At 37.5% G+C, this 21,521-nt stretch overlaps 1 protein-coding gene across 8 annotated transcripts in view; it reads right to left on the reverse strand.

Moving 5' to 3' along the window:
• Positions 1–21,521, reverse strand: part of NBEA (neurobeachin) — a 610,070-nt gene that overhangs the window by 46,877 nt on the left and 541,672 nt on the right. For all 8 annotated transcript variants that reach the window (XM_082435483.1, XM_082435487.1, XM_082435484.1 and 5 more), the window contains one exon: positions 9,199–9,351. In XM_082435483.1, coding sequence (XP_082291609.1) covers positions 9,199–9,351 — 153 coding nt within the window. The remainder of the gene's footprint in view (positions 1–9,198; positions 9,352–21,521) is intronic.

Genomic DNA, 21,521 nt, shown 5'->3' on the forward strand with positions numbered 1-21,521 from the left:
ACGTCCTCAAAAAGATCACAGTTTGGTGGAAGATAAACATGTTGACTTGGGCTTTTCCTGCTGCTCGAATTTCTGCTAAAACTCTAATACGATGATATTAGAGTTATTCCCCACCCCATTCTTTTTCCAGAAGCATTACTTCTTCTAGAAAGTAATCCATCTCTGCTGCTCTAGCCATCACCACTCAGCACACTTGGCCCCCACCCTTCCTTTACCTGGCTCTATAGGACTAGAGAAATCTAAGGGAAAAAGGTCACTACTAGGAAGTTGCAGAGGGAAACTGTTGTCTCTAACTTTAAAATACATCCAGAATTGATTAATTTCTTACTACCTTCACTGCTACCACGCTGGTCCAAGCCACCATCATCTCTCACAATACCTCCTAACAGACGTGCCTGATGCTACCCTGTGCCTCAACAGTTCATTCCCATCACTGCAGCCCGAGTGATCCTTTCACAGCACTGCAAAATCGTAGAACTCGTCTGCTTAAAGCACTGCAACAACTCTTGATTTCACTCAGAGTAAAAATGCAAAGTGTTTCAATGGCCTTCAAGGCCGTATGTGATTTGCATCTGTTACCACTCAGTCCTCTCCTCCTACTGTGCGCTCCATGTTTATCCTACCCCAGCCCACTGGCTTCCTTGCCAAGCACACCCCTGCCACAGGGCCTTGGCTCGGATGTTCCCTCTGCCTTCACTGCTCTTTCCCCAGGAGAGGAAGAGTCTCTGGGCCACTCTCTCGCGTCCTTCAGGTCTTAGTTCAAGTCTCACCATCACAGTGAGGGGACCCTGACCATCCACCCCTGTATTTCTGATCCCCGTGCTTTGCACTTCTTTTTTCCACAGTATTGATCACCTGCTAACATTCTAGATATTTTACTTATTAATTTCTGTTTATTGTCTGTCTCTCTTCGATCAAAAGTAAGCTCCACGAGGGCCGAGATCTTTGTCTGTTGGTTCACCGGTATACTCCAAACACATAAAACAGCGCCTGCAACGCTCAATAACGATCTGTTGACTGAGCGTTGACTGAGGCTGTATGTTTATTCATGCGGGTTCCTAACTAAAGCGTGAGCTCCTGAAGGCCGCTGGCTGCGTGGCCCACACTTGTGTCTCCAGAGCCTAGAGCGGTATGAAGACAGTAACAGGCCCTCAATGACAGGGGTAAATGAAGGGATTTCTTTGCTTTACTCTAGCCTAATTTAGAGTCGGATTCATGGCCAACTCTTCTTTGTGTTTTCCATAATACCTTACTCAGAACTGGCTCTCAATAAAGGTTTATGTAATGAGCAAATCCCCAGTTTCAGAGATAAGGAAGACTGTGAAGTTCCAAGAGATAAGGATGCCTTACCCGCCCAGAGTGCCCCGGCTAACAGGTGGCAGGGCAGGCACTCACATACAAGATATCTATTGCAATATATATACTTTTTCCATCTCAATATTTTAAGATGCTGCCAAAGACTTCCAACAATTCCTATGTTATGCTATTTGCTTAAACTTCGTATTTGAGCAAGGTATTTTTTTCAGTATAATATATCCTAAATGCACATTTTTACCTATCACAAAAGAGACTTTTTCCTTAAAAAGTGAGAATCTAATAAAGGATGTAATACAGTCAAAGCAAAACCACACCCCACTGTGCTCTCTGCGTCAGCGCGCTGCGCCCCGCCCTGCAGACAGAACGGTCTGCGCCTGGTCCCACGGCACCAGGAACATGCCGGGCGGAGGGCTGCAGAGATTAGTAGTGCACATCCGAGACTGGCCTTTTTCTAAAACAAATTTTTAAAAAGGGCAGATTATGATTGATGAACCCAGCATTAAGGTAATGCTATCAGACATACTTTCTATTTCTGCCCTTCGTGAGGAGGTCAGATTATAATCATGTTAGAACTGAACACAGTGCTTTATTAATGTTTCATGACTGAGTCGGTCGCAATCAGCCTAGCTTCGTGTGGATAAATTAAACCAGTTCTTGATGTATGAACTCAGTGCACTGAGAATTTATTGAAATGTCTACTAAAAGTATCTCTATCACTTTTCCAGGTTTGCTAATGAAACCAAATTTTGAATTTCACAGTTCTTCAGTGAAACACAAACCTTGTCACCATATTTACAAAATACAAACAACTCTAACCAATTATATATATTGTTGTCTATAAATAAAAAAACAATGGACTAAAACAAGTACATCATTAAAAATTCAACGTATTGTTTCATTTTAAAAAAATAAGAAAAGTTAATGAGGTTGTCAGCACGTAAAGGCGTCTACAAATGCATCAAATGCCTTTTTAATTGCTGGCATGGGATAATGAAGCTGATCATTTATAATCAATGATATCATCCCTTTTTATAACATTATTTTTGTCTTCTTTGCCTTGAATTTCTTAATGACAGCTTGAGAGAAGAAGGAGGGAAGGCTCCTTTGTACGGATACAGAATACTAATCCACCCAAGAACCAAAGGCTTTTTTACCACTGTGAATGTCATTTCTTTGGGCTATATGACATTTTCATTTTATACTTTAGGCTCATTACAAAGAACTCCATCAAATAACTGAAGATAATCCCAGTCCAAATTATAAATATACTAGAGCGCATTTTCTCTAAACCCATTCCATTTCATAAGCACTAAATCCTGTATGAGCTACCCAGCCAGTATAAAGTTAGAAACTTTCAATGTTACAAAATAATAATAAAAGGTGGATGTTGTATTCATGGAATTTATGGAAAACTTATGAAAATTTAAAGACTTCTATATTTTATATTATCACCCAGGTAATTATAGAAATTCAACAAGTAAATATTTCTTCAGCAAAAAAAGAAGAGAGGTAGATAATTGATTACATTTTCCAGTTTTAACACAGATGGCTGACCTTATTTTTTCATAATATCAGTATGATCATTTCCCATCAGTATGATGGGAAAATGGACCAGAGGTTGGAGCAAAGGAAACCATACATAGGGTGCTGTGAAGGAAAACTTCAAGTTAAAGAAAAGCAGTACAGGAGACACTGAGACAGGAGAGCAGCTGTAGACACACACGGCTACATTTTGTAACGTGTCTTTTGATAGCTCTGATGCTTTAACACTCTTCCCAGAGGCAGCAGTTTGGGTCTGCCCTTTAGCTCAATTCTGATGCACCAAGAATGGCAGCTATAGACATAGAATCTTTTGATACACATGGTAGCTTTCCCTTTCTATTCTGTAGAGTCCCCTCAACGAAAACCCAGGGAAAGAAGACAAAGAATAACCACTTCTCAAGCCACCTATTACGTGTTGGCTAGGCACTTGCAACATAGGATCAATTTAACCTGTCATTGCCTCCTGGTGTCCCAGGGAACCAAGACTGGGGCAGTTTGGTTTTCCCAAATAAGCAGAATTTTGTGTAAAACCTTTCATTCCATGGAGTAAAGGTTTAGTTCACAAGTCTTACCAAATTCATAATGCCTATAAGATACCAAGAATTTGGTTTTGGATAGAGAAAAAAAGTGCTTTGCTTCTTTCATTTCTTCACGAAGCCAAGTTGGAACTAACTTATTACTTACAATAAAAATGTACCATTCATTTCTGAAAATGTTTTATGACATTTTCAGAAACGCACAAGTATTTATCTCTCATACTTTAGTTATAAAAACTTATTCTTTTGAACAGATGAAAGCAAATCTTTGAGGAACAGTTACTTCACCATATCATATGCAATCCTTGTAGTTCCTAGTACACTGAACACAAAGGTCTATGAATGTGTGTTTACAGTGATACTAATTAGTGAGATTTATTCTGAAGAAGCACTGTATTCTGACTTAAAGTTTGCTCAGCAGTGCTTCAGCTCTTAGAAAGACAAAATATGAGAGATAAGAGGTGCGTAAACAGAAGTCAGCTCTTGAACTGGTAATGTTAGGACCAGGAGTATATTATTTATTATATTATATTTATGTGCAATAGAAGTACTCTGAGCAACTATAAATATATAAAAAATAATTTATTACTCAAAATTTGCCTTTGTGTATTTTATTCTCTCTTAAAATAAGAGGGAAAAATCTATTTTAGAGTTTAAATTGTTTTTACAGTGTTATTATCCTTTCTCAGGCTGTATCTTTCAATGAATAATCTGCTAATTTTCTTAAAACCCAAATGATATGAGACTATTTTGTGAGAATCAGGTATTTCTAAGGAAAAGGGATTTCTAAGAACTCTTATGTGGTGATCGCATGAATAATAAGATAAGCCAGAGTGTCACTGATTACATCTGAATCATAAGTCTGAGTCAAATTAGGTGTTTGGAGGTCATCCACACTTAGATACAGATAGTTTGCAAACAACACACAGGTTGTATTTCAAAGTGCTTTATAATTTGGTGTTTGGAACATATATTGCAGTAGAAACAGTATTAGTCTAATCTGGATTGGTTCTCAAGTCGATCTATAAAGCCATATTTTGTTTAAAATATAGGTGAACTTTTAAAGTCTGTAAATGGGCATAGGGGACATGACATTCAGAGTGCCAACGTGTGATGCCAGGCACGTTAAGTAAGAAAAGGCACTTGGGTCCAGACCTGGGGTCAGTCACTTTGCCTTTCTGCGTCTCAGTCTGCTTATTCAAATAAAGGTCTGTTCCGGGTCTCAAATCCTGTGTGTGACTATAAAGTTTAACATGTAACCTAATGTAAAATAATGCCATTTCCTCCATTTTGTAGAGTTGGAAGATAGCCTTCTTCCAACACCCGCTGGGTGGTGGGACTTGGGACTACCTCAGCTCTAAACCGAGCTTTTATTGGCTGGGAAAGGAAGTCTTATGGGGTGAGGACTTTGGGGATAAAGAGTTAGAAACAGGGTCACAGAAAGTCAGGTCTGCTTAGCTGTTGAGGCTGGAACACGCTGCTGACTTGGGGTCAATTCCCTCTTATCTCTGCCTTTTCTTCTGCTGGCCCCAAGGTACTGGCTTCTAGTTAGAAGACATGTTTCCTTCCCTCCTTCTTTCCCTCTCCCTCTCCACAGCTCCTCAAGTCACTACTCACTCGAGCCTGGAGACCGTGGGTAGGAACACTGCCACTCTGATAAGCAGGTGATCTTTGACAAAGTAATTTATCTCACTGAGTTTCAGTATAATTCTCATTTCAGAAGACTTTTTGAGGATTAAAAGAATATTGCACCTGAAGCTCTAGCACAGTATTTGACAAGTAATAAACAATCAATAGATGGCACAGGTTATAAGCACTACTGCCATTATTTTATCTTGGTCAGCCGTCATACTGGGATGACTCAGGACCACCACTGGGATACGGGGTATGGTGACTAAGATTAGGGTATCCAACCTCCTGTGCAGCAGTTGTCAGCTGTAAGTGTTGGAATGAGGAAAGCAGAGAAAAAAATTGTAAGCAACTACACCCTGGAAGCAAGGAGAATGTCCTAGCCCCATCATGTAGCTCTTTATACGTAAAAAGAGGTATAAACGGGGTGCTGTCTAGAGTAACATTCCACTTACTAAGGGAGGGTTTTGTCACTTCACGTTTGAGTACCAACTCCCACATCTGGAATTGATCAAACAATGGCCAGTGAAACCTGAGGTAGAAGACAGTCACTCTCCTCCAAGGCTATAAAGTTTACACTTCCCCTAGGGCCTCTGTTAGCACTCGACTGACTCTTGTTTATCATAAGGCCTTGATAAGTTTGATTGTCTGATTTTGTAGACTAGAGATTATAAGAAAAATTCGAATCACTACGGCCATTAAAGGAAAGTGTGATGATAGCTAACAATCTAAAGAAGGAAATAGAAAAAGAATAGATATGGAATTATATCACTTCACAGAATAATGGGTACTTATGATAATAAAGAGCAGTTTCATCCTTTGTATAAGAGGGTAGAAAACCAAATAGTAATACATTTTAGAACAACAACCACAACAGGGTTCAAAAAAGTTCTCACTTAGCTATAAACATCTAGAAACTTCATTTATTTGGTAAGTTTATTTAGCTGGACTGCATTAGTACCCAACATACTACATGAATGAAGCACTGTGATTTTTCTGCAGGTTTAGTCAAGACTGTACAGTCCTGCTTGTTCAGTTTATATCAGTAATAACTATCTGATAATTTCTCATCCATAATAATCATCTTTCCCTACATTAAAAAAATTCTGTGCATGATGCTGCCCTGGGGATTTGTGTTTAGAAACACAACTGCTTTTTCTTTTTCAATCAGGCATATCATTAATAAAATTACTAATTCTGGGGGTGTTTAAACTTTTTCATTAATGAGGAACACAGAAGTTGTATCTATAATGAATCATTACCTGATGTTTATTAAAATATACCTAAAAATGTTTTAGCATCCAATAAACACATGAAGAGATTCTCAACATCATCAGTCACCAGGGAAATGCAAATTAAAATTGTAATGAGATATTACTTCACATCCACAATAATGGCTATAATAAAAAAAAAACAGACAGTAACAAGTGTTGGTGAAGATGTGGAGGAACTGGAACAGTCATACATTGCTATTGGGAATGTAAGATACACAGTCCCTTTGCAAAAGAGTTAATTTCTTAAAAAGCTAAATATAAATTTACTACATGACTCAGAAATTCTACCACTAGGTATATACCCCAAAGCAAGGAAAACACATGTCCATATAGAGACTTCTATGTGAACATTCATAGTAGAATTATTCATAACAGCCAAAAAGTTGAAACAACTCAAAAGTTCATCAACTGATGAATGGATAAACAAAATGTGCTATATCCATACAGTGGACTATCATTATGCAAAAAGAGGAACACACACAAACTGATATACGCTACAACATGGATAAATCTCAAAAACTATGCTAAGTGAAAGACGTCAAACACAAAAGAACACATATTGTATGGGTCTATTTAAGAAAAATGTCCTGAAGAGGCAAACCTATGGAGAGAGAAGGTAGACTAATGATTGTCTGGGGCTGGAGGTGGGCACAGGATAATTCTGGGGCAAAAGAAATGTTCTAAAATTAGATTTTGGTGATGGTCACACAACTCTGTAAATTTGCTAAAGATCATTAAATTGTACAAGTGAATTTTATCACAAATAATGATTTTTTTAAAACACTCATAAGGTAGTCTCACTTTACAGATGAGAAATATGAGAACCAGAGATGCTCCATAATTTACTCAGGGCACTGAACTCAGATTCAAGAGCCAGGAAACTTTTAAACCCCAAGTATTCTCTCCAATATAACCACCTGGCATTTATTAATTGTTAGCAGCCACATAAAAACCTGTGTTTAATCAGAGCAAGAGAAAATTTGGTCCAACAATTTTTGCTACTTTGCCTGCCTCAGTGAAGGATTCATTTCGTTTCACTAGTTTGGACCTAACTAGACAACATGCTAAAATCATTAAGATTATTACCCCATGTGATTCATTCAATCATTCATAACAGCAAATATCTGGTGACTAACTACTCTTGCAGGCACAGTTCTTGGCTCTAGAAATATACAGTGAAATGATGTGACTGAGAGACACATCTCAGACACAACTCAGTATGTAGTGGGTTCCAGGGTTAAGTTTGTGGATCTGGTATCCTTACACTGATATCATAGCCAGTATTCAAGTATGTAAGGGTATTGTGATAATAATAAACAACCAGTTCTAAAAATAAGTATAGACTGTAGAAGTATGCATCACTAAAGTATAAATCCTTCACATTAAAAAGATAAATTGAAGAGATAATCTATTGTTCAAGAAGATGGTGTGAGATTATGCCATATACCTGAAAGTGCCAATTTCCAGATTGAGAAGTGAGAGAAATCCTATATAAAATTTATGTACTACATGATATTACCTCAGAGGGAGACTAGATTATAGATTATCTATACAGTAACTTTAAACATAGGTCTACTGTCTCAGTACCTAGCTTTCTAAAATAAAGTGTATTAAAAGTAAAATATTTCTTGGAGACAGAAAAATAGCTCTAAAATTGAAGGGAGCATGTGACTGACAGTGACAAAAAGAGACATAAAATGAGGGGTAGAAGAAGGAACCACATATTGTATGATCCTGTTTATGCGAAATAAACAGGATAGGCAAATCTTTAGAGACAGAAAGTAGATTAGTGGTTGCCTAGGGCTGGTTGGGGGAATGGGGAAAATGGGCGGGGGGAGATGCTAAAGGGTATTGGGTTTCTTAATGGGGTAATGAAACTGTTCATAATTGACTGTGGTGATGGTTGCACAACTCTGTGAATAGACTAAAACCCACTGATTTTTTTTCTTTACTTTAAATGGTTGACTTGTATGGTATGTGAATTGTATCTGTGTGATATATGTGAATTATACAGCTCTTACTAAAGAAGAGACTGAGGGATATGTGAGGTCCACTGCAATATGTGGACCTTATTTGGATTCTAATTCAAATAAATAAGCTGTCAAAATGAAATAAAACATATTTATGGGACAGCTGGAAAAACTGGGAGTGAAACAGGGTTAAAAACATATTTGGGGTCATAGGCTTTATTGATATAATTCCTCAATTGGCCAAGAACAATAGTACACTAGAGACGTTGTTTGGTAAAGTGGTTCATTTCCATATACCGTAACCCCATTGAGATTAAAATCTCCTTAAATATGGATAAAATATATTAAGATCTATAAAATAACCACATGCAAACATTCTATTTACACATTTTCTATTTGAACACCCAGACATCTGTCATACAGATTTAAAAAGTAATGACATTTTCTATCTAAGAATGTTTACAAGATGGGTGTTCTCTTAGTCAAGTATATTACATTTTAAGGTATGTTTCACAGCTTATAATTTTCTACATACAAATATGTTCTAAATGTATATTATTTTGTTTTGAGTATTTTATGAGTGAAAAAAGAGTGCAGATTTAGCCAATAGACAAAAATAAGGAATGGACATTAATTTCGACCATTTTAGAATACATTAGTCAACAGATGCTCATCTGATTGTCTTCTCCTAAGGGAGCAAATATAACTGAATTACCATTCCTTTATTAGTCCTCATGAAAGGAAAATCCACTCTACAATAAAGAACTGCTGTCAAAAGACAACAGTAAAATGCTTTCTTTTTTTTTTTCTCAAAAATTGAGCCTTGTATTTATAGATGTTAAAAGACAATTTGTTAGTAGCTGAAAACTTAACTACAGAATATTTTTTACTTCCTTGTGACTGCTCAAGCAAAAACAAAATCGCTCTTACCATCCTGTTGATCCGTACAAAGTCTTCAGGTTTTTTTGCCCAAGGGGGAAGATCAACATCATTTACCACCACTTCATCTTCTCTGACTCCAAGATTATATCCATTACTGTTGACAAACATCTCTGGTAGGTAATAGAACTCTGGAATTAGTTCCTGCCAGGAATAAAAATGTAGCACATTAAACCATTTTAAAAATCAGTTGAATGAAAGTATTAATTTATAACAACTATAAACAGAATTAATTTCTTTACTTAAATTCAATATTTTATTACTTAGTTCCATTCTTTATTTAATTTTCTTTAGATAGGAGTCTAGGAAAAGAGGGCAAACATTTTTCTTGAACAATATGCTTGATAATTTATGTTTATAAGATTTTCAATCTTATCTTGCCACAAATTAGTTAAGAGAAATGGGTTACAGAATCAACAATATTCCCAACAAATATATAAAGCTATACCTACAAGTCTATGCTGTTCAACAAACTTTTCCAAATGCTATTAATAAAATATCCAAATTCAAAAAAAGTTGTTGCCAGTATTGGTTAAAAATCATGTAATGTCTTCTACTTTTCTTTTTGACTCCACTGGCAATTACAATACATGATTTTTATGAAGAGACTCATTGTTTTATTTTATAATTTGGCAAAATAAATTGTTTTTATACCTACCACTAAATACAATGAGATGATATACAATATAATAAGTTTAAATATTTAATGCATGCCACTTGAATACTAAGTTCTTAACTTCAATGCAAAGATAACTTGTGTTACTTGTATGTAAGTATGGCATTAACAACTGGGTTCAAGGCAAACTTGTGTTTGATTCATGTCTAATATTGGTTTATGTAACTTTAGAATAAATATGATACAGGAATGAACTGACCTTAAAAATTTTAATTTGTTGTCCTTTTTTTAAAAAAAAAAAACTTGAGGAAATGAAAACAAAAAACACGGTAGTTTTATGTTTACCATCAATACTATGAAAAAATACTGATCTTTTCAAATATCAAGATGAGGGTTAAATTAACTTTATTTGTGAAAAGCATAGAACATTTACTTGTGTAACATGTCTGACATGGATGGCATAGTACCCGAAATTTGAATCTCACTTTGGGATACATAGTGATAAATAGAAAAGCTAAAAAATAAACAACCACCCCCACCAAAAAAACAAAAAACAAAAAAAAACCAGGCACTGAGGTCTTCAAATAAACTGGATTCTTCAGCCCAAGAAAAGCATACGCAAAAGTGTTCCCTTTATCAAATTACCAATGGCATTTTTCACAGAACTAGAACAAAAAATTTTACAATTTGTATGGAAACACAAAAGACCATGAATAGCCAAAGCAATCTGGAGAAAGAAAAACAGAGCTGGAGGAATCAGGCTCCCTGACTTCAGAATATACTACAAAACTACAGTAATCAAGACAGTATGGTACTGGCACAAAAACAGAAATATAGATCAATGGAACAGGAGAGAAAGCCCAGAGATAAACCCACGCACCTATGGTCAACTAATCTATGAAAAGGAGGCAAGAATATATAATGGAGAAAAGACAGCCTCTTCAATAAGTGGTGCTGGGAAAACTGGGCAGCTACATGTAAAAGAATGAAATTAGAACACTCTCTAACACCATATACAAAAATAAACTCAAAATGGATTAAAGATCTAAATGTAAGGCCAGACACTATAAAACTCTTAGAGGAAAGCATAGGTAGAACACTCTTTGACATAAATTGCAGCAAGATCTTTTTTGACCCACCTCCTAGAGTAATGAAAAAAACCCAAAAAACAAATGGGACCTAATTAAACTTAAAAGCTTTTGCACATCAAAGGGAACCATAAACAAGATGAAAAGACAACCCTTAGAATGGGAGAAAATATTTGCATATGAAGCAACTGACAAAGGATTAATCTCCAAAATATACAAACAGCTCATGCAGCTCAATATCAAAAAAACAAACAACCCAATCCAAAAATGGGCAGAAGACCTAAACAGACATTTTTCCAAAGAAGACATACAGATGGCCAACAAACACATGAAAAGATGCTCAACATCACTAATCATTAGAGAAATGCAAATCAAAACTACAATGAGGTATCACCTCACATGGGTCAGAATGGCTATCATCAAAGAATCTACAAACAATAAATGCTGGAGAGGGTGGAGAAAAGGGAACCCTCTTGCCCTGTTGGTGGGAATGTAAATTGATACAGCCACTATGGAGAACAGTACGGAGGGTCCTTAAAAAACTAAAAATAGAACTACCACATGACCCAGCAATCCCACTACTGGGCATATACCCAGAGAAAACTGTAATTCAACAAGACACATGCACCCCAATGTTCACTGCAGCACTATTTACAATAGCCAGGACATGGAAGCAACCTAAATGTCCATCAACAGATGAATGGATAAAGAAGATGTGGCACATATGTACAATGGAATATTACTCAGCCATAAAAAGGAGTGAAACTGGGTAATTGGTAGAGACGTGGATGGACCTAGAGAGTGTCATACAGAATGAAGTAAGTCAGAAAGAGAAAAACAAATATCGTATATTAACACATATATGTGGAATCTAGAAAAATGGTATAGATGATCTTATTTGCAAAGCAGAAATAAAGACAAAGATGTAGAGAACCAACATATGGATACCCAGGGGGAAAGGGCGGGGGGTGGGAGGAATTGGGAGATTGGGATTGACATATATACACTATTGATATTATGTATAAAATAGAAAACAAATGGGGAACTCTACTTAATGCACTGTGGTGACCTAAATGGGAAGGAAATCCAAAAAAGAGGGGATGTATGTATATGTATAGCTGATTCATTTTGCTGTAGAGTAGAAACTAACACAACATTGTAAAGCAACTATACTCCAATAAAAGTTAATTTTTAAAAAAGTGTTCTCTTTATGGGTTCTCCTGCTAAAACCAACATTTATCTGCTATAGCATAAATGTTTATCTTAGCAATCCTCTGTGAGAATTTGATCATTATCCATTCTTATGATAACAAATGTGAACCATAGAAAAATATAATCATGTTTATTTTCTCCAGCATTATGGGAGTTTGAACAGATTTGTGTAAATGAATTTTCTGGATAAGCAGAGCTTAGCTTTTTAAGAATCATAATTTTTCTTCTATTTAAACCATTTAAATAGAAATCTTTTTTTTTTTTTTTTAAGGAATCTTACTTTGTGTGGTCAAAGCTGGCTAAGATTGGACAGATTTATTTATAAGGTTTATTTATTTATTTATTTATTTATTTATTTATTTATTTTGGCTGTGTTGGGTCTTCGTTTCTACGCGAGGGCTTTCTCTAGTTGTGGCAAGCGGGGGCCACTCCCCATCGCGGTGCGCGGGCCTCTCACTATCGCGGCCTCTCCTGTTGCGGAGCACAGGCTCCAGACGCGCAGGCTCAGTAGTTGTGGCTCACGGGCCCAGCTGCTCTGCAGCATGTGGGATCCTCCCAGACCAGGGCTCGAACCCGTGTCCCCTGCATTAGCAGGCAGATTCTCAACCACTGCGCCACCAGGGAAGCCTTAAATAGAAATCTCTCTAAAATCCATTATATAATTCCCTGATATTTATTTATTCATGTAGTAAAGTTTGAGTACCAGGCATTGTGATGGGTACTAAGAAAACAAACAACGAACAAACATGGCCTTACCTTTGAGTAATTCATAGTCTGGTCTACGGGGCAAATGTATAAACAGATGGTTATAATGCATAACAATAATAGCTGTGAAAGTATAAACAAAGCACAAGGGAGCAGAGAGGACAGAGCAGGGAACTCTGGGCAAGTCAGAAAAGATTTCACTGGAGATCAGACATTGAGTTCAACCATGGCTAAGATAAAGGTGGGGAAAGGGGCAGGGGGACTGGCAGAGAGTATTAGCAAGGAGTGGTACAAACCGAGTATGGGTGGAGTGTAGGATATATTGGGGGACAGATCAAGACGGGGTGGAAAGAGATGGTGGGAGGTATACGGAGTCAGATGACGAAGGAAGTTTTATGCCAAGTTTTAAGCTCTTTGGATTTTGTCTTATTGGCAATAATTTAAAAAAACAGAGCTATCGACATGATTACATTTATTTTAAAGCAAGACACTGGCTGTCAAAGTAAAGAATGAACTGGAGAGGGGAGAGACTAGGTATATGTGTGGGTGGGGAGGAGGAGAAGGGGAACCAGCAGCAGCAAGGAGAATGGGAGGGAAGAGGAAAGGGAAACTGCGGCTGTGTTGAGTAAGGGGACATATTGTGGGACTGTACCAGGGTGGGCCATCTGCAACACACGTGAGGATGAGTAAACAAAGATGTGGACTCCGGGATGCAAAAAGGAGAGGGAATTAGATGGCTCATACGGAGAGGCAAATATATATTAATAATAAACTACGTACAAGACATCAAGGGCACAAGGAACTGTGGGAAAGGAGAACTACAGTGAAATTAATATGTTAATGTAAATTTTCAGTGACTTGAATGTGAGGGGGCAATTAAGAAGGGGCTAAAAGAAAAACTAATAGGTAAACAAACATTCTTATTTGCAGATAATGATACAGCTTAGGTGGTGGATAAACCAGGGGCTAAAGGGTGCTTCAGCAACATCTGTCAGCAATGACTATCATGAGTTTGACTTCTGGGCTGGGTAAGCATGACAGTGTATATACCATGTTGCACTGAGGGGCCAATTTGGTAAAGGTGTGTGGTCACTGATTAGAAGGTAGAAGTAAAGTATGAGTGCTATGCTCATTTATTTGTACTCAATCAGAAATGTGTAACTGTTACAGACTGAATATTCTATTTCTCCAAAATTCAAATGTTGAAACCCTATCCTCTAATGTGATGATATTAGGAGGTAGGGTGTTTGGAAGGCAATTAGGATTAGATGAGGTCATGAGGGTGGAGCCCTAGTGAATGGGATTAGTGTCCTGGTGAGAGTCCTGAGAGAGCTTGCTTCCTCTCTTTGCCATGTGAGGACACACAAGAACCTGTCCTTCTGTGAGCCAGGAGGCAGAGGCTCTCACAAGACACAGAACCTATGTGGGCACCTTGATCTCGGACTTCCAGCCTCCAGAACTGTGAGGAACCCATTTCTGTTGTGTATAAGCTACCTAGTTTATGGTAACACACAGTAGCCTGAGCTGACCGAGACAATAACCACAAAATTTTCTTTTGATCTTGCTCTCATTGCTTGGAAAAACGTGGGAAATTAGTATAAGATGTAGAGAAGATAAACAACATTGCTATTTGCACATTACCCATTTTATATATGACACTGAGTATCAACAGCATCCCAAATGGTCCAAAATGGGGAGAGGAATGTAAGCTCATGCAGTTGCTCCATGGAGAGGGGGATTTATGTGTAATAAGCTCACCTAAGTCAGGGATTTCCCATCTGTCTTTCGTCAGTTATTTGTGTCCATGTTCTATCTCTAGAACTAGCCTATGTAAGCTTCCTTGAGGACTGAGAGGGATATACATCCACAGGGATATAGCAACATGGATTTATTTTTTATTTAGACAGCCCAAAGAGTTTCAGTTTATCTTCAAGTGTCTTGGTGCTCTAATGTTTTTCATATATATCGTTTCCCATTCTTTCCCGTGGTATAGGGGCATATAAAATACGTGGTTATTATTAACCTACTTGCCACTGTAATACTATTTCACCGAATGTCATTAAATTAGACTCGCAAAGGCATAAGAAGCCTAGGATTTTATATTAATAACAGTTTGGGCAAAGCAGACTTTGAGCCTAATTTTGTAGGTTTATATTTTGCTAAATCCCCCACAGCTCTTGGTGCTATACTTTGTATGCAGCAGGTACTCATTAAAAATTAAACTATTGAAGATATGAGATAAAATCATTTTAATATCATTAGAAATCTTCTGGGGACTATGGAGATGGTTGCAAGAATGCTTCAAGATAGGAAAAGAGCCAATAAAGTACTTTATTAAATAAAAGGATGCACCCAGAACTAAAATTTGTACCTTTCGAGAGGAAACTTTTGCAGCTTAAAAAATGTTATCTTGCTTATTCTAGTTTTGTTAGAAGGTTCAAAGGTGTAAAAGAGTTGAATTCAAATTTAGAAAAAGTTGGTTTTAACGTTGCCAGCAAAATTGTACCCAAACTGAAGAAGTGAAGGAAGCAAGTCCTTTTCATTTTAACTTAAGCTCTCCAGAAAGAAGGGGCTGAAAGCCTGCTACCACCAAGGAGAACAAAGCGAGGCTGAGGAACCTCTCCTCTGAGGGTTATTTAGAACAGCGGGAGGGGGGTGGGGACTTTGAAGGCTTGAATCGCAGCCAATCATGAAAAAGTAGGATTACCAGGGCCTTCGGGATGATCCTAAGTGAGACATTTTCTCCACTCCGGTCCTCATCTGGCCGACCAGAATGTGGTCATAAATTAGGGTGTTAGCTAAGACGTTGGTGTAAGCCGCTGGAGGCCTGACGTTTGACGGGAAGAAAAAGCTCTCCCAGATTCACTCTAACAATATTTTTTGTTTTTTTAGGATGCAGATTAAAAAAAAGACACATTTTAAAGCAATATGAAGAAATTCCTGAAGTACAGCATATTTGCAAAGCCCCTCGAAGCTTCAAAAGACCAGAGCTGTAAGTGACTAAAGCAGTCTGAACCCCGAAGTCTTGAGCTGGGGAAGTTTAAGTTTTGTGTTTTTCTTGTTTTTTTTTTTTTTTCCCTGAAGGGGAAGGAAAAGAGAGTAAAATCACAGAAAGTCTAGGGAGAAGTTGCTGAAACAGCAGAGTGGGTGCAAGTTTTTATGCCTCAATTTTATTGCTTTAAAATCTTGTTTCAAATGGCATTTTAAATTTAAAGTTAGTATGTAAATACAGGGCATTCATATATAATTAATATTCACATTTATATTATTTAAAAGATTTGCTTATTCTAAAAAATTTAATGAGTTAAGAGAGTATCACCTCTGAGATTCAAATGTTATGTACAAGAAGATGACAATTACTGTATCTCGGCTCCAAGACAAGGAAATAGCTGAAATGTCACGGCTGGCCATTCAATCTTAAGACAGCAGGAATTACTTATTTGTATCTTACTGTGTCATGACACTGTTCTAAGTACTTTACATCTTTTTCTTAATCTTCACAAAAGCTTCCTAAGGTATGTATCCTCATTCTTCCCACTTTATGGACATGAACACTAAGGGTAAGTAATTTTCTAATAACCACACTGCAAACAGGTGGTAAAGTCAGAAATCAAACCCAAACACTTTAGATTCAGGGTCCCTGCTCTTACATTCTCTATTTTTCCTTTTAAAACAGCAACCCACTCTGTATGACTTCATTCTGTTTTAATTTTCTGCACAGGAATCCTTCTTTTCTTTTTTAATTTATTTATGCTCCCGTGTCCCACTGTAACAGAAATCCCATCAACAAGGGATCTCACTTTCTCACCACTCAGTGGTAAGAATGGTGCCTGACATATAAAAAAGGTACTCAATACATATTTGTGGAATGAAAAATGAACAGATCATTACTGTATATTTATCATATCCTGAATTTCAGGCATGAAATAGTGGTAAAAGGTTTTCAAACAGTATTAGTTAAAGCAGAGTTACCGCAGGGCTACCAGTTAGTCGTAGTGAAGGGGGAGGCTGTCAGGCTGGCAGTTTTGGGACTGTCCCTTCTACCTCTACCGGGGAAGTGCAGCTTTCTGTGCATTAAAATCAAATGGTTCTGAGTTGAAATACAGACTTCTCACCAGCTTGGGCAAGTTTCTTAAACTTTAAGAAAAAACCAGTTTCTTGATATGCAAAATTGGGATGATGACTGCAACTAAATCACAGTGTGGATGAGAGGATTAAATGGGGGTAATGTGCGTGAAACAATGCACTTCATAGCTTTATGCAAAATACTTTTTGAAGCTATTATTTACTCTATCAACAGAGTTTACCCAGTATCAAAGTATATCCCATAATAAGTAAAAAAAAAAAAAAAAAAAAAAAAAGCTCTGTCACTTTGGATATTTGTGTTTGAATGAACACCTATGCAGACACTTCAGACAATTTAAGTGTTTTTATCAAATATATGGACTAGCTTACATGTTACCTAGGCTAATCAGATATATTTTTATAAGTTTTTTGCACTTCAGATTTTGGTTTTTCCAAATGCACAGTCAGACTGAACTGGATGTATAAACCAAACTGAAACTTACAATTTTTTAACATTAGTAACTTAACAGAGTTTTTTCAACGATCCCCATAATAATCCCTCTCATCCTGCAGGCTGTCTGGCATTTCCACTTTACTGTTCCTCCCATAAAGAGGTGGAGTCTATTTCCCTTCTCTCTGAATATGGGCTGGCTTATTTCAACACACAGAATGTGACAAAATGACATTTCAGGGCTTGCAGAGATGCCTAAGTCTTAAAAGAGGCTTGGCAGCCTCCATGGTTGTTCCCTTAGAAGTCACCATCACATAAAACTGTGTGGCTGCCTTGCTGGAAAGATTGTGTGGACAGACAGACAGGCCTGGACAGTCCCCCACCGCTCCATCAGCTCCATCAGACGAGGCGCAAAACATGGGAGTGAAGCCATCTTGCTTCTCTGACCCAGCCAAGCCTCTCCAGCTGTCACTGTAGCACAGAGGTGAGTGGTCCCCTCTGAGCCTTAACTCCCACTGCATGATTGTCAACAAATAATAATTGATGCTGTTTTAAGATGAGGTTTGGGTGATTTGTTACACAGTGATGGATAACTGAAACAGAAATGAATGCCTGGGAGTGGAGTCCTGAAGTAATAAAAACTTAAAACACGTGGCATTGGCTTTGGGACAGGGCAGCAGGCAGAGGCTGGAAGGACGGTGTGGAGACTGTTGGTGGGAGATCAGTACGGAAGTAGCTACTGGAAGCAGGAGGAAATCAATACATGATAACGTAGTGTGGGATAAACTAACAAGACTAGTTCCTGCAGTCATTTCAAAGACAGAAGAAGTACTGAATGAACTTGTGCTTCTGGTTAAAGGTATTTCCAGGCAGAATGCTGAAAGGGACCACTGGTTTCTTTCAATGGTATATGAATAAGGTATTATGAGCTAAGGAAGAAACTACTCAGATTTAAAGCAGTATTTAGAGAGACATAGGGGCCTAGGACAATCTTGTCAGATTCTCAAAATTAAAAAAGGTTCAGACAAAGATCAGTTCTAAGGTGCTGTAAGTAAAATATGGTCATAGGGAAAAGGGTGTCTGTAAAACCTTTTATAAGTGCTCAGAAAAATTTAAGATAGAGGTTTGCAGACTCACTGGGCCACACAAAGGGATTGTAAGAATCTTATGAGCATTACAAAGGGCATCCTAATCACAGCCTGAAGTAGGGAGGATCCCGTCTTGAAAGAACTTGTGAGAAAGAGTTTTTTCTGACAGTGAACTATACTTTGATACATAGAAAATCCACACATTTTTTAAGTTGCTGCACCAACTTAGGCAAAGGAGGCTTTGGCCCCAACTTTCTATGATCAGGAACATGTGGAGAAAGCTACTCAATGACTGCTATGTACCTTCCACACTCCCCCATTTTTGAACAGAATGTCTGCTGATGTTTACCTGTTCCTGTCTTACCACTGGGAGCTGAATATACGTGGGACAGATAACTTACCTTTTTAGCTTCCAGGTCTCCAAATTAGGAATTTCTGTACCTAATCTGTATGTGGACTTGATATAGATCATGAGCTACTAGATTTTGAGCCTGATACAATAGTGGGATGAGACTGTGGGGAACAAGCTGAATATATTTTGCTTGTAGGAGGAATGTGAATTGTGACTGGGGAGAGGACTTCAGCAGATTGTTTTCAAAGATGGCCAGAACAATCCCTCTGACCTCCACGTCCATTTGAAATGTGATTTTGCTGCTCATCTCATGGGGAAGTGGAGTCCATTTCTCCTCCCCCTTAACTTGGGCTGGCCCTGTGACTTGCCTTGACCAAAAGAATGCTGTGGAGGTAGGTAACACTATGTGACTTCCAAGCTTAGGCACTAAGTAGCTTTGCAGTTCCCATTTTTTTATCCTCTTGGTAGGCAGACACCATGAAAAAAATTGTGATGATCTTCCCAGACAGACTATACAGAGAGAGAGGGGACCAGCCAGTCCCCAGATGTTCCAGCCATCCTTGCTAAGGGACCAGACATGTGAATGAAGTCATCTTGAATCTTTCAGACCCAGAGAGGCCACCCGCTTGGACGTGACATGGATCAGAGACAAGTACCTGATGAACCCCATTCTGATTGCAGAACTCTGAGAAAATAAATGGCTGTGTTTTTTTAAGCCACTAATTTTGGAGGGTGGTTTGTACATAGCAATAAATTATTAGAGTATGACTTGATCTGTCAGTTACTCCAAACTAGTCAACGTGGCTGGATATAATTGTGAGATCATGCAGACGAATTAAAGCAGCAAACCATCCAATGAATAAAGCACTGGAAATAACTGAAGAGCCCTCAGTGCTAGTTCTGGCTCCCTCTTGACCTGCTGTGTGAATTTAGGCAAGTCACTTAATATCTGTGAACTTCCTTTATGGAACAGGGATAATGATCTCTATCTCATGGGACTGTTTTGAGGACTGCATCAAATGACCAAGAAAAAAGCATGCTTGAAAACTACTGAGAATTATTCAAGAAGAATGAACTCTTCTATTATAACTTGTAAGTGTGCTGCTACAGAGGTAGCTCAGGCACTAGCTTGCCTACTTAAAGTAACAGCTCTTCTGTTTACTCTCTTCCCATTGATAGATTTCTGTTAACCAGCTTCTCTTTAAGGAAAGAGTCCAAGTAGTTTAAAGTTTCCTAAATGAAAAATAGTGCAGAAAGACACCAAATATTATTAAAGAAATGGCAAGATGAATATTAAAACAGGCATTTTGTGTCTGTAAATGTGATTTCTAGTTTATTTTAACAGCTATACTAAAACCCCATGGTACAGTTAATAGTATTACATGCGTCCCGTCAATAATAAGAAAATATCCTCTAACACAATTTCTAATTTACAAGCTTATGACAAGTTCAAGCTGCTGAGAAATTGGACTTGAAAGTATGTCTTAGAATGATAGAAGACCACTATTAACACTATCATAATTGTATACCAACTGCATCAAATTTGACATTTCAGTTTAATATAGTTTGCTGAGAGAGCATACCATTTTATGGCTGCCTAGTGAAATCAAATCCAACCCAGACGTTTTCACTTTTCCAATATAATTCACTGCAAGGTTTTAAAGCTGCCATCTCTTTTCTTCCTTTTTTTCAAAAGATTGATGCCCTAGCATTCGTTGATTCCACAAGAGCTCATAATGGGTCAATGAGTCAGTGGTGAGCACCTCCATTAACTGTATTAATTTACACTATGTCACCTTAATGACATTTTGTCACAGCTCCCTTTTCTGACATCTACATAGCTATTCAAAAGTAATATAACAACTTTTGAAGGCATTAAAGAAAATTAGTATAAGAACTTCAGTAAGTTGAATGTCATTGTTACCAAGACTACGCTGGAGGAGAGAAATTAAAAAAATAAAATTAAAACGAACTGGTCTGACTTAACTCGGGAGACCTCTCTCCTGAGAGATCACCAAGTCTTCTCTGCCCAGCTTGTACTCATTACCACAGGAAGAGACCGACGGTAACAAAGAAAGACAGAATAAAACCATCTACTCTGTCCTAGTTCTCTCTTACATGAGACCTTACCTAAGTTTGGAGATATTGCAGATGTACTTTTCTTCAGAAATATAAAAACATTTCTTTAAAATTATATATAAAATGTTTTAACAGCTTAGTGATAAGAAGTCAAGAGTTTAGGTTTTAAAACTGTATTACTCTTGGTAACACATTCTTCCCTGCTAAATCAGGTATTATTGTAGAGGGAAAAATACCGTACATGTTAATCAATACATTTAAACATGAATTTAGAAAATCTCAAGCATACAACCATCATTATTACCAGAAAACTTCTCTCTAGCATTCCCTCAATGAGGACCCCCAAATTCTGATGTTATAAAGGGAAAGAGTGATACATTTGGACACAAACACACAAAACCACAAAAATATAATTGAGATATAGCAAAGCTGAAAGACTGAGAAACCATACTTGCAATGCAACTTTCTGCAGTCAATTTCAGATCTTTTTCAAATCAATAGGAAAAAGACACATGAACCAACTGAAAAGTGGGCAAAAGATATGAGCAAGTTTACAGGTCAATAATTATATGAAAAATGCTCAACTTCACTCATAATTAATGAAGTGCAAGCCAAAACAAAGCCGACTCCATTTTTCACTCACCAGATTAGCACAAGT

Source organism: Balaenoptera physalus (genome assembly GCF_965194825.1).
Source record: "Balaenoptera physalus genome assembly, chromosome: 18".
Lineage (NCBI taxonomy): Eukaryota > Metazoa > Chordata > Mammalia > Artiodactyla > Balaenopteridae > Balaenoptera > Balaenoptera physalus.